The sequence below is a fragment of the Narcine bancroftii genome, chromosome 5, assembly GCF_036971445.1.
Source record: "Narcine bancroftii isolate sNarBan1 chromosome 5, sNarBan1.hap1, whole genome shotgun sequence".
NCBI classification, from domain to species: domain Eukaryota; kingdom Metazoa; phylum Chordata; class Chondrichthyes; order Torpediniformes; family Narcinidae; genus Narcine; species Narcine bancroftii.
Genome location: NC_091473.1, coordinates 166,342,369 through 166,357,488, shown reverse-complemented (window position 1 = coordinate 166,357,488; position 15,120 = coordinate 166,342,369). Strand labels below are relative to the sequence as shown.

At 44.4% G+C, this 15,120-nt stretch overlaps 1 protein-coding gene across 2 annotated transcripts in view; it reads right to left on the bottom strand.

The window, feature by feature from the left end:
• Positions 1–15,120, bottom strand: part of dennd6aa (DENN/MADD domain containing 6Aa) — a 103,046-nt gene that overhangs the window by 87,326 nt on the left and 600 nt on the right. For both annotated transcript variants that reach the window (XM_069939615.1, XM_069939616.1), the window contains exons 2-3: positions 6,872–6,910; positions 6,743–6,785 (exon numbers count right to left, since the gene is read on the bottom strand). In XM_069939615.1, the coding sequence (XP_069795716.1) occupies positions 6,743–6,785; positions 6,872–6,910 (82 nt within the window). The remainder of the gene's footprint in view (positions 1–6,742; positions 6,786–6,871; positions 6,911–15,120) is intronic.

Below are 15,120 nucleotides of genomic sequence, written 5' to 3'. Positions count from 1 at the left end.
GCTGACACACAGGAAGTTTGAGCATGTCCATATGGACATTGTCGTTTCGCTACCAGTCTCCCAGATGGCAAGGTACCTGTTCACTTTGGTCAACAGGTTTATCAAGTGGCCAGAAGTCATACTGCTTGCTGACATGTCCATGGCATCCTGTGCCAGAGACCTCATTGCAAGCTGGGTAGCATTTTTTGACCTACCTGCCAACACCACCTCAGACAGTGCAGGGAGTTGTGTCGCAGTTCACATCCAGCCTATGGTCAGCGCTGGCTCAACTACTTGGGACCCAGCTGCACACACCATAGCCCACCATCCGTAGTACAATGGACTGGTAGAGTGAAGTGCCAGTTGATGAAGTAGACAAAAACGATGTGGTCAAACAATAATCATGGCTTTTATTAGCAGGAACTCATGGTACAATAATGAAAGACAATAGGTGCATGCACAGTTATACCCAAGGGGAGTGTCCTTAACAGTAGAGATAATGCACTGCCAATATTAGTACAGCAAGGCTCACCAGAGGGGAGATAGGTAGCTTGGCAGACATTCACCATATAGAGCTATTCCATCAGCACCTGAAATCAGTTCTGATGACGCACCTCCAAGGCTTGGATTAGGTGGACGAGCTTCCATGGATGCTTCTTGGCATCCGCATGCTCCAAAAGAAGATTTAGCCACACCTTCCACAGAGTTGGTATATAGTGCGCCAGTGACAGTTCCAGGTGAGTGTTGTACAAAGGAGACACCCATGGCAGTGCTCACAAGAATCCGAGATAAGGTAGGAACACTAGCTCTTGTCCCAACCTCATGCCATGGCCCAACACCTTCCTTTTCCCCCAAGGACCTCTGGGACTGCGACTAAGTCTTCGTCTGCAGGGGAATGCACCAGACACAACTCCGTACAAGGTGGTGATCAGAATGGAACCATGCGCGTCCTTGACGTAAGCAGCCATGAGGAGACCTTCACCACTAACCACTTCAAGCTGGCGCACCTAAAACTGGAACACCTTGTGACTGTGCCTTCCCCATGCTGATGAGAACACACCTAAACTTGTATCAAAGATGTACTTTGCTCTCCACAATGAAAGTGCAAAATCAGGTTTACAGAGATTGAGAGCAAGATGGGAGTTGGATTTAGGAGTTGCAATGATGGAAAGATACTGGTCTGACTGGTGTTTGAATAACACGACTTCAATTATTGTATAATATAATTTTCTACACCAATTATACCTCACCCCACAGAAATTACACAAATCAAAAATTGGAAATATTAGAGATGTGTTTTAGACGTGGAATAGAAATAGGCATGTTTGAACATGCTACGTGGTTGTGTGTGAAGGTGAGATCTTTCTGGCAGGTTATTACTGAAATACTAACAACTCCGGACAACCCGGAGTTTTATCTTTTGGGCAATTTTATTGAAATAAGTAACAAACTAACGAAATTCCAAATTTCATTTATTAAAGTAGCTTTAGCTGTGGCTAAGAAATGTATTGTGATTACTTGGAAATCTGACTCGCTTCGATAGCTAGCATGAAGGAAGACAGATACGAAGACTGCAGAGCCCACCTCACTGACAAAAGACAAAGGAGGAAAAACCCAACACCCAACCCCAACCAACCAATTTTCCCTTGCAACCGCTGCAACCGTGTCTGCCTGTCCTGCCTGTCCCGCATCGGACTTGTCAGCCACAAACGAGCCTGCAGCTGACTTGGACATTACCCCTCCATAAATCTTTGTCCGTGAAGCCAAGCCAAAGAAGAAGAAGAAGATTTTAAACAAAGATATTCACATGCATTTAGCAAATGTGATCGTACAGATTCTATCACCAATGTGTATATGTACATATGTACAGATTGTAGTGTAGGATGACTGTGATTGGCTGAGAGTGTAGCCATACCTACTGGCAGGTCTTAAAGGATTGCTCCTTGCCAGACCAGGTCATTCTAGACTGGTCGACTTACTTGTGATATGCTCCAGTCTTTTAGTTAATAAAAGCCTTGGTTTGGATCAACAAGTCTTTGGTTCTTTCGACGCGCACTACAATTTTTTAAATAAAAAGTTTTGAAGGGATGGAGCGTATGCTACGGCTGGAATGCCTTGATATCGACCCACAGTCAGCTACTGCCTCGAATGACTTTAAGCACCGGGTGAGATGCTTCGAAACATACTTACAGCTCTCTGATCCTGCCGTGATAGAGGACAACCATCGACTACTAATATTGATGACTATGGTGTCCCTGAGAGTCTACCAGAGTGTCCAGGACGCGACCACTTACGCCGCAGACAAGAAGGTGCTGAAAGGGCTCTACGAGTGACTGGTGAACAGGGTCTATGCTCGGTACAAACTTGCGACAAGGAGTCAACAGCCCGGTGAGTCCTGTAGAGCTTATATTCAGGCACCAAGGGCAATGGGCAGGGAGTGTGCCTGCACAGACAGAACTGCTGCGGAGACCACAGATGATCTGATTCGGGATGCCTATGTGGCCGGGTTCGATTGAATGAGGTGATGCAGCGCCTGCTAGAGCACGGGGGAGAAAACCTAGAGGACATGATCCGGATCACAGACACGATGGAGGCTGCCGTCTTAAGTATGGACATGTACTCTTGGGGCTGGACCCCACACTCTGATGTGAGTAGGATGCCCTCCCTCTACCCTACTACTGCCGCTACGCTGCCCAATGCAACCCCAAAGTGTTATTTCTGCAGGAGGAACAAGCACAGCAGGTCCCAGTGCCCAGCGAGAAAAGCCAGGAGTCAGGTCCCTTAAAAACAGCCACTTTGCTGTAGTCTGCCGCTCCAAAATGCCCGCCGTTAAACACAGTGCCTTGCATGAAGTCCAATCACCACTCTCCATTTCAAACACTTCTTCCCCAGAGCTCTTGTTCAATCAGAGCGAGGTCTCCACCGCGCGGCAGCGCCTGACGTCACAGGGCAGACGCTGAGCGCGCAAGGTAGAACCCACCCTCGCCACAATGACATTCACCCGACCTCACGAGGCAATGTCCGACCAGGCCCCAGCCCCGACCTCAACGGCTGCGGCTGACTGGGGACCCGCGGCCGACTGGGGACCCGCCGCTGAAACAACCCAGTACATACCGACGCTGCTGACCAGGGACCCACCACCGCTGACCGCCCCACCGCCGACGGCAAGCAGCGACCCCCAACACTTATTGTCGACTGCAGGCAGCAACCCCAACTCCTCGACACTGTCTTTTCAGGCCCAACTGTTTGCGTGACGTCATCATGCATACGTTGCGTGACGTCATCACACAGGACTCCACTGTCCCCACTACAAGTCTCTGCATCAGTAACCCTCGACCAGGACTTCCCCCAACCCCTCACAAAAGCAATGGAACTGATTAAAGTTCATGGACGCTATACTAATTTCTTATTTGGTATAAGCTTATTTGGGTCAACTGACAGTTTTATCCACCCAGACCTGGCCCACCATTGCGGACTGGCTATTCTCCCCACTGAACAGAGGATTTCATTGGCGACCAGATTGCACTCGACTGGAGTAAAGGGGTACTGCTTGGCGACCCGGAAAGTCCAGGGCATCACGAACAGACTTCAAATTATTAGTCCTTCCCCAATTGTGTGCCCCTGCACTGCTGGGACTGGATTTTCAGTGTCAGTTTCAAACTGTTTCCCAGCACTTTGGTGGGGCCTCACGCTCCGCTTTCCGTCTGTAACCACTCCACCCCAGGAACCTCCTGCCAGCAGCAGTCCGTGCCACCCGCCCCCGCACCCCACCTGTAGTCTCTCCACCCTCCGAGTTGCTCCGCCAGTGCTTTTCGCAAATCTCACCCCTGGCTGGAAGCCTGTGGCCACCAAAAGCTAGCAATATAGTTATGAACACAGGAAATTTATCACAAGCGAGGTGCGCAGACTGCTGGATGAGGGCATTATCGAAATTAGCTCGAGTCCATGGTTGTTAAAAACGGGGAGAAGCCATGGATGGTGGTGGACTACAGCCAGATAATCAACCGCTTCATGCTTCTGGATGCGTACCCCACTTCCACAGATCAGGGATGTGGTGAGTCAGATCGCCCAATACCGTGTATTTTCCACCATGGACTTACGTTCGGCCTATCATCAGCTCCCGATCCGCCGAGAAGACCGACCCTTCATGGCCTTCGAAGCGAATGGGCAGCTGTATCAATTCCTCAGGGTACCCTTTGGGGTCACAAATGGCATCGCGGTCATCCAGCAGGAAATGGGCCGGATGGTGGACCAGAATGGGCTGACTGCTACTTTCCCATATCTGGACAACGTCACCATCTGCAGCCATGACACGGAGGATCATGATGCGAAGCTTGAGAAATTTTTTCAGACTGCAACTCGGCTGCACTTGACCTACAATTTCGACAAATGTGTCTTCCGGACCACTCGACTCGCAATTCTGGGTTGTGTGGTGAAGAACGGGGTGGTCATGCTGGACCCTGACCACATATGTCCCCTCATAGACTCCTCCTCTCCCCCATCTCCACCCCCCCCCCCCCCCCCCCCTGCCACAACACACCCAGAAGGCACTCAGACGCTGCCTGGGCTTTTTCTCTTACTATGCCCAATGGGTTCCACACTATGCCGACAAGGCATGGCCACTCATCAAGACCACCTCCTTCCCCCTGTCAACCGAAGCCAGAGCGGCCTTCGACCGCATCAAATCGGACATCACTGCTGCAACGCTGCACGCTATCGAATCCATTCCATTCCAAGTCAAGAGGGATGCATCCAACTTTGCAATGGCAGCCACTTTGAACCAGGCCGGCCGTCGGTAGCCTTCTTCTCCAGAACCCTCCAGGGACCTGAGAGCCGACACTCCTCTGTCAAGAAGGAGGCCCAGGCCATAGTTGAAGCAGTACGTCATTGGAGACACTTCCTCACTGGCAGGCGCTTTACGCTGCTGACCGACCAACGCGGGGTCTCCTTCATGTTTAGCAATACCCAGCGAGATAAGATCAAGAATGACAAAATCGCTAGGTGGAGAATCGAGCTCTCCACCTTTAATTATGACATACTGTATCGGCCAGGTAAATTCAACGACCTGCCAGATGCGCTCTCCAGGGGGACGTGCCAACATACAACTGGACAGGCTGCAGAAACTCCACGGGAGCTCTGTCATCCAGGGGTCATTAAGTTCGCGCACTTTGTCAAAGCTCGCAACCTGCCCAACAAGGTCAAGGAGATCCACTCCATGACCCGAGCCTGCTTGGTGTGCGCTGAGTGCAAGCCCCACTTCTTCCGTCTGGAGAACACCCACATCATCAAAGCCACCCGCCCCTTTGAGCGTCTCAGCGTAGACTTCAAGGGGCCCCTACCGTCGACCATCCGTAACACTGACATCCTTATGGCCATCGTCAAGTACTCCCGCTTCCCGTTTGCTGTTCCCTGCTCGGACATGACTGCCTCCTCAGTTATAGAGGCCCTGCACAGCATCTTCGCCATCTTCGGGTACCCCAGTTACATCCACAGTGACGGGGGTCCTTTTTTATGAGCACAGAGCTGCGGCAGTACCTTCTGGAGTGTGGTATTGCATCAAGCTGGACCACCAGCTATAACCCATGCCGTAATGGGCAAGTCGAAAGAGAAAATGCCATCGTCTGGAAAGCGGTTACGCTTGCCCTCCGGTCCAAAGGTCTCCCCACCTCTCGCTGGCAGGACGTGTAGTGACCTACACTCCATCCGCTCCCTCCTGTGCACCGCGACCAATGCCACCACACATGAAAGGATGTTCTCTTTCCCGAGGATATCAGAGTCGGGTACGACCATACCGGCGTGGCTCATGGTTTCCGGTCCTCTTCGACACCATGTCCGGTACTCAAAAAACGACCCCTTGGTTGACCGAGTGACTCTGCTCCATGCGAACCCGCATTATGCCTACGTTGAATACCCGGACGGGTGGGAGGACACAGTCTCGGTAAGGGACCTAGCCTAGGCTGGATCAGGCGCAGCAGTGCCTTTAACCCAACCTCCCCCTATTCCTTCTCCCTCAGGTCATGTGCTTGAACAGAGGGACCAGCACCACCCCACCAGCTCAGGCCAGACTGTTGACTACGCCAATGGGGAATTGAGCGAAGCAGTGGCCGCACCCTACGGGCCTGCTGGTGACACGACTCCGGTGACCCCAATCCCGGCACCATAAAGATCACTCCAGATGGTCAGGCCCCCTGACTGGTACAGCCCCTAACCTCCATCCACCCTGCTATCGGTTCTCAAAGAAGGACTGAATGTGATAGTACAGATTCCATCACCAATGTGTATATATACATATGTACAGATGGTAGTGTAGGATGACTGTGATTGGTTGAGAGTGTAGCCACACCTACTAGCAGGTCCTAAAGGATTGCTCCTAGCCAGACCAGGTCATTCTGGACTGGTCGACCTACTTGTGATATGCTCCAGTCTTTTAGTTAATAAAAGCCTTGGTTTGGATCAACAAGTCTTTGGTTCTTTTGACGCGCACTACAGCAGACAAACTTGATATGTTTTAGTATTGCTTTTTTTGTTTGCAGATCTACAAACATGCTGTCTGGCCAAGGAATCTTGAACTCACAAATCCCATTTTTTTTCCCCTCAATAACTTCCCTTGGATCCAATTAAAAATAAAATATCTAAATATTAAGTTATATCTATTTACCTTTTTAATACTGATTTTTTTTGTCATTTAAATGAACAGCATTTAGTGCCCAGTATTTTGGAGAAGCATCAATTAATATGTGGAATAGAGAAATAATAAAATTACCTGAATTAGAATCTGGAAAGGATAAATAACAAATGTTCGTTTTCTGTAATAAAAAGAAATGCAGTTTATGGCAATACCACAGTGGTTTCAAATAAGTAAAAATCATATTCCACGTCTTTCTATACTAACCTCTTTGTCTGATAGTTTAGCATGGGAAGGATATATTACCTAAGAAAAATAAACATACAAGTGATATTAACATCTTCACACAATGCACTGAAGTTGCCAAAATGCTTCAATTACCTTATCCTACCGATAGCCTATATTTCATGAAAACCAAGACATTAAATTACAAAATTATCCTGAAAAAAAGTTGCACAACAAAAGACTCATTGAATGCTTCCTCTCATAGTTAACATCCAAAAATCAAGCTATACAGCAGTCAAAAAGCATTATCATTTAGAGGTATGAACTGGCAATTTACCTAATCAGCTATCTGAATGATGTGCAAAATTGATATCAAGGACTTGGATTTTGAGGTCAGGAGCAAATGTGTGAGGTGATTTTTTTAAAAAATCTACCGCATTGTTGCAACCTCCAGGAGATCCAGGACCTGAGTGAATATGGTACAAATTGCTTCTCTGCCAATTATACCGAAGAATCTGATTGAATCTCCCAGACTCTGAAGAAGGAATTGAAAATTAAAATATTTAATTCACTACAAATCATGAACAAAATCAAAATTCAAAACAGAAAAAAAGATGGTAATAAGAAAAATACAAATAAAAATTAAAATCCACTAATCTGAATTCTTAACTTTAAAATGTGAAAGGTGTTCTAAGAAATCAGATATACAATTATTTGGATAGCCAGAAACTGATTGGGGATAGTCAACATGGCTTTGCATGTGGTAGGTCATGTTTAACCAATCTTAGAGTTTTTGTTTAAAAAAAAGGTTACCAGGATAATGGATGAAGGAAAGGCTATGGATGTTGTCCACATGGACTTTGACAAGGTCTCACATGGAAGGTTAATCAGGAAAGTTCAGATGCTAGGTATTCATGGTGAAGTAGTGAATTGGATTCGAAAATGGCCAGATGGGAGAAGCCAAAGAGTAGAGTAAATAGTTGCTTCTCAGATTGGAGGCCTGTGACGAGTGGTGTGTCTCAGGGATCAGTACTGGGATCGTTGTTGTTTGTCATCTATAAGCAATGATCTGGATGATAATGTAAATTGGATCAGCAAATTTGCAGATGAGACTAAGACTGGAGGTGTTATTCGACAGTTTGCAAAGGGATCTGGACCAGCTAGAAAATGGGCTGAAAAATGGCAGCAGGAATTTAATGTAGACAAGTGTAAAGTGTTGCAAACCATGAAAGGACATGCATTGTAAATAATAGGGTACTGAGGAGGTCGAAAGAACAGAGGGATCTGGAAATACAGATACATACTTCCCTGAAAGTGGCATCGCAGGTGGATAAGGTTGTAAAGAGAACTTTTAGCATATTGGCTTTCATAAATCAAACTACTGAGTATAGGAGCTGGGATGTTATGTTAATGTTGTACAAGACATTGGTGAGTCCAAATTTAGAGTATTATGTGCATTTTTAGTCATCTAACTACAGGAAACATCAATAAGATAGTGTTACAAGATCAAACCAGCAACAACAAAGAAGGCATATCACCAAGGTTAAAGATGAACAATTACTTTATTAACAAAAAAACTCACCTTCAAACTTCAATTCAAAATCCCCCCTTTTATAACAATGCCCACTGGTTACTATGCAAATTTCTATAACAGTGTAAAACTAATAAATTCCCCAGCCAAAATAGAACATATATCATTAAAGTCTAAGCTATATTTCCAACCAGCCCACAGTAAGGAGAGAGAGAGAGTGCACAAAATTTGAAGCTGTCTTCTTGTGTTGCTTGCAGAGAGAGGAACAACTGGCTTGGTCCAGATCCTTCTGGCTGCCTTCGGAATGTTCATCCTTTTTTAAGTCCCAACATTCTAAACTGTCCACCAGACCATGACTCATGCTCTGGGCCTTCTACCACTCCACGGCACCACCCAATGGAGATTTATCGTCAAAGTCCAGAATTGTTTTTCATTTTCTGCACATGCTCAGTCTGTCTCCCACTCTCTCAGCAGGCCACTTTCACCTTGGCTCTCTCAGGCAAACTGTCACTTTTTAAACATAAAACCACACAACACAGGCCAATACACAACATAGAACTCTGTAACACCTCCCCTGCTAAAAAAAAACAATTTGGCCCACAAGAACAAATTTTAACAATTAATGGAAGTATTACATAAATAAAATAAAAACTCAATTTTTTTAAAAACTAAGTATGTGATTAGATTCATATCTACCCAGATTAACATCTTGACAAACAATCTGCTATTACATTATCCGTCCCCTTTATGTGTGTAATAATTAAATCATACTTTTGTAATAGTAAGCTCCAATTCAATAACCATCTGTTCTTATTTTTCATTTTAGACAGAAAAACTAATGGATTATGATCAGTATATATTATTAACGGTTTTTGAGCAGTACAAATATACACATTAAAACGTTGCAACGCTAAAACAAGCACTAATAACTCTTTCTCAATGGTTGAATAATTTTATTGATGGTCGTTAAACTTTTTTGAGAAGTACGAAATTGGATGTTCTTCTCCATCACCATCTTTCTTCTGTAACAGAACAGCACCAACTGCTTCGTCACTGGCGTCCATGGCTAAAGAGAATGGTTTTTCAAAGTTCGGGGACAAAAGTACAGGCTGATGGCATAAAATGACCTTTAACTTCAGAAACGCTTCCTGGCATGCATCTGAAGAGTTCAATTTTTCTTTCTTTCCAAGTAGTTTTGTCAATGGGAGTGCAATTTCTGCAAAGTTTTTACAAAATCTACAATAGTAGCCAATCATACCTAGAAATCTCTGAAAAGCTTTCTTATCACCAGGGATAGGGAATGCAGTGATAGCCAATACTTTCACTCCAACCAGTGCCACCTGTCCCTGTCCTAACACATAACCCAGATAAATTACAATGGCATGTCCAAACTCATTCTTGTGCAAATTCACTATGAGGTGTGCTTCCACCAGTCTCTGAAATAACAGCTCTAATTCAAGCATGTGTTTTTCCCATGTATCCGTATTAATTACTAAATCATCAATGTAGGCTCCTGTGTGCTCTAAACCCAGAATTACTGCATTAATCATTCTCTGAAATGTTCCAGGTGTATTTTCATCCTGTAAGGCATAACATTATATACACATACAATCACGAAGGTGTAATAAATGGAGAAATCTCCCTGCCTTTCTCCTTCAAAGGAATACACCAGTATCCTTTTAAGAGATCAATCTTTGGAAGAAACTTAGCCTTCCCCATCTTATCTATACAATCATCTATTCTGAGAATAGGGAACGCATCAGTCTTTGTCACCATGTTTACCTTTCGATAATCTGTACAAAACCTAATTGAGCCATCTGGCTTAGGCACCAGAACACAGGGTGAACTCCAATTTGAAGTTGATTTTCAGATGATGTCATCTTTGAGCATTAAATCCACCTCTTGATCCAACAATCTGCTCTTTTCCTGATTAACTCGGTAAGGATGCTGCTTAATAGGCTTAGCATCACTGACCTCCACATCATGACAAGCCACAGTAATTCTTCTTGGAACATCTGGGAATATATCCTTAAATTTCATAAGTAATGTTTTCATTTCTTCCCTTTCTGATTTAGTCAAATGCATTAACTTGGTGTCTACGTTTTGCAAAACTATAGAATTTTCCAGCCTGGGGCTTATCACTTTCTGTGCTCCATGACCTTCCACAAAACTTATCTCCTCCTTACTTTCCTCTATAACTAGCACCTTGGTTGGAATCCTAGTCTCCTCTTCAGTCATTTTCTCAAAATAAGGTTTAAGCATGTTCACATGACAGACCTGTGTCTCTCTTCGACGATCAGGCATCTCAATGACATAGGTGACCTGGTTAATTTTTGATTTCACCTTATATGGTCCTGAAAACTGAGCTCTCAAAAGATTTGACTGCATTGCAAACAAAACCAATACTTTGTCACCAGGTTTAATGTCCCTAATTTTTGCTTTTTGATCATACTGAATTTTCATTTATCCCTGAGCAGTTTTTAAATTTTTCCTTGCCATCTCGCAAGCCTGATGTAATCTGTTTTTAAATCTGAAAACATAATCCAACAGATTTAATTGTATATCATTATGTATCCACTGTTCCTTCAACAATAGTAATGGACCCCTGACTTCATGACCAAACATCAACTCAAATCGACTAAAGCCAAGAGACTCCTGAGTTGCCTCTCTAACAGCAAACAATAACAAATGGATTCCTTCATCCCAATCCTTTTTATTTTCCACGCAATAAGCCCTCATCATATTTTTCACAGTTAAATGGAACCTTTCCAAGGCCCCTTGACTTTTAGGATGATAGGCAGACAACACAATTTGATGGGCTCCCAATTCATACACCACCTGTTGAAATATTCCAGACATATAATTACTCCCTTGGTCCGATTGAATTTTCCTTGGAAGGCCAAACAGTTTGAAAATTTTAGCATAGCCTTCACAATCGTCTTCACTTTTAATGTTTCTCAGGAGAATAGCCTCTGGAAACCGTGAAAACGTACACAGGAGTGTTAACAAATATTCATTTCCTGCTTTGGTTTTTGGCAATGGGCGAACACAATCCACTATCACCTTTGAGAAGGGCTCCCCAAAAGCAGGGATGGGTTGTAAAGGTGCCACTGTTGGTCCTTGATTAGGCTTGCCCACCAATTGACAAACGTGACATGTTCTACTAAAGTTCACAACATCCTTTCTTAATTTCGGCCAATAAAACTGTTTCCTTATCTTTTCTGCCATCTCCTTCACTCCAAGATGACCTCCCAAAGGTGTACTCTGAGCCAACTTTTATATTTCATTCCTGTACGTTTTGGGAATTACAACTTGCCTTACTACCGCCCAGTTTTCACTGGCAGGTATCACTTGTGGTCTCCACTTGCTCATCAATATTCCATCTTGAACAAAGTAACCTATAGGCACAGTTTCAATTTCCTGGTTAGACAGAATCTTATCTCTTCTCCCAGCAAGATCAGGTTCATGCTTTTGTCTGGCTATTACTTCTTCTCTTGACAAAAGCAAAGCTGGATCCTTAGGTTTGTCTTCAATGCTTGCCTCCACTACAGGATCATCACAGACTTTCTCTACCTCTCCCGTTTTTCTCAACATGGCTCTAGTAATGGCACACGCAGGGTAGATTTCCAAATCCTTTTCAGACTCATAAATCAATGAGTTACTTGTGAATTTCACCCCAGGTATGACTTTTTTGCTAAATCATTCCCTAACAAAAGAGAAACTCTATCCACCAGCAGACTTGATCTTATCCCTATCATAACCAGGCCATTAACTAAGTCTGATTTCCTCACTATTCTATGTAAAGGTATAGGCTCTGCTTCACCACCAATGCCTTTAATTAAATTCACATCTCCAGTATCGGTCTCCTCACCAAAATTCAAAACATTGCTTAATTCAAGCGATTGGGCTGCTCCAGTGTCCTGCAGGATTTTAGCTGGAACTTGATTGGATCCTTCTTTAACCGAAATGAAACCTTCAGTCATGAATGGTTTGAAAATATCCCTAACTTTCTCACTCTGAACACAGGCAGTTGGTACCACCCCTTTCTCTTTCTTCCTTTTCAGTACAGGACAATTTGCTATTATGTGCCCTGGCTTCTTACAATAGTGGCAAATAACACTTGAAAATTTTTCCTTCACCCATTTCTCTTCCTCTCTTCCTTTAACCTCACTTCTAGATTTTCTTTCTACTCTACTTGGATTATCAGCAGTATTCCTTTGAAAGGTTTTCTCTTGTGTCCACTTCGACGTGGGTTAAAGCTTATTCCTCTGTGGATTTAGCCAATTCTTGCCAAGCTTTTATATTTTTCTCTGCCAAGTACACTTGAATATCGTCAAGAACACAATTTTTAATCTCCTCAATCAGAATGATTTCCCTCAATAAATCAAAGTTATTTTCTACTTTCATTGCGGCATACCACCGATCAAAACACACAACCTTCCTATAAGCAAAATTCAGGTAAGATTGGGTTGCTGCTTTTTTTAAACTCCTGAACTTTTATCTATAAGCCTCTGGGACTAGTTCATAAGATCGGAGTATAGCCTGCTTTACAAATTCGTAATCAGCTGCTTGTTGTGCCGTGAGACACGAATACACCTGTTGGGCTTTCCCTTTAAGAACACTTTGTAGCAGGAGTGACCACTGGTCTGATGGCCATTTTAAATTTACAGCTACTTTCTCAAAATGCTGAAAATACTGGTCTATTTCAGCTTCCTCAAGTGGAGGAACTCAGCAGTCTACCTTTACCTTGGCTCTCTCAGGCAAACTGTCACTTTTTAACATAAAAATCACACAACACATAGGCCAATATACCACACAGAACTCTGTAACAATAGAACGAGTACAGAGAAGGTTCACTAGAATGTTGCCTGGACTTCAGGAACCGAGTTAGAGTGAAAGCTTAAACAGGTCATGACTTTATTCCTTGGAACGTAGAAAAATGAGGGGAGGTTTGGTAGAGCTATTTAAAATTATGAGGGGGATAGACGGAGTAAATGTTGATATGCTTTTTCCACTGAGGGTAGGTGAGATACAAACCAGAGGACATGGGTTCAGAGTGAAAGGGGAAAAATATAGGGGAATAGGAGGGGGAACTTCACACAGAATGGTGGGATTGTGGAAAGAACTGCCAGCTGATGTGGTGAATGCAGAGTCAACTTTAACATTTAAGTATTTGGACAGGTACATGGATGGGAGAGGAATGGAAGGCTATGGACTGAGTGCAGGTCAGTGGAAATATGCAAAAAATGGTTCATTGCAGACTTGAAGCTCCAAAAGATTCTGACTCTGTGGTTCTATTTAAATCTGAATATGCTGAAGATTATGTTTTAATTAGTGATGGACAAGGTTGCAAGTAAATTGCCAGATATTTTGCTGTTACTTTACCAACCATAATTAAGATTGTCCTGGATAATTTTACGAATGTAAAGAAGTACCAAGAAATCAAGAGCAGCCAAGTTTAATGACACAACTGGAAGTGATCACCCTTACCACGCTTATTGTTCAACAGTTTTGCTGCGGAGCATCATCTGTTACCCTTTACACGGAGAACCCTTAACATTCTGTCTTTAATACCAATGAAACAAGAGCTCAAGACAGACACAAGATGACAACCTTCTTCTTTCTTTCTTTTCTTTGGCTTGGCTTCGCGGACGAAGATTTATGGAGGGTTATGTCCAGGTCTGCTGCAGACTCATTGGTGACTGACAAGTCCGATGTGGGACAGGCAGGCACGGTTGCAAGGGAAAATTGGTTGGTTGGGATTGGGTTTTTCCTCCTTTGTCTTTGGTTAGTGAGGTGGGCTCTGCGGTCTTCTTCAAAGGAGGTTGCAGCCCGCCAAACTGTGAGGCGCCAAGATGCACGGTTTGAGGCAATATCAGCCCACTGGCGGTGGTCAATGTGGCAGGCACCAAGAGATTTCTTTAAGCAGTCCTTGTAACCTCTTCTTTGGTGCACCTCTGTCTCGGTGGCCAGTGGAGAGCTCGCCATAGAAAACGATCTTGGGAAGGCAATGGTCCTCCATTCTGGAGACGTGACCCACCCAGCGCAGTTGGGTCTTCAGCAACGTGGATTCGATGCTTGCGGATTCTGCCAGCTCGAGTACTTCGATGTTGGTGATGAAGTCACTCCAATGAATGTTGAGGATGGAACGGAGACAACGCTGGTGGAACCGTTCTAGGAGCCGTAGGTGGTGCCGGTAGACGACCCATGATTCGGAGATGAACAGGAGCGTGGGTATGACAACGGCTCCGTACATGCTGATCTTTGTGTGTTTCTTCAGGCGATTGTTTTTCCAGACTCTTTTGTGTAGTCTTCCAAAGGCGCTATTTGCCTTGGCGAGTCTGTTGTCTATCTCATTGTCGATCCTTGCATCAGATGAAATGGCATAGCCGAGGTAGGTAAACTGGTTGACCGTTTTGAGTTCTGTGTGCGCGATGGAGATGTGGGGGGGCTGGTGGTCATGGTGGGGAGCTGGCTGATGGAGGACCTCAGTTTTCTTCAGGCTGACTTCCAGGCCAAACATTTTGGTAGTTTCCGCAAAACAGGACGTCATGCGCTGGAGAGCTGGCTCTGAATGGGCAACTAAAACTGAATTTGACAACCTTCAAATGCCTTGTAAACACACCAGAGGCAGAATCATTTGTCCAAAGCATCGCCCTAATAACATTCCCCAGTTGAACGTTCCGCCCTTCAGAATCAGTCTCATCCTTCGAATGGCATTACAGCGATATTACACAAATTGCACGTTATTGTTCCATAA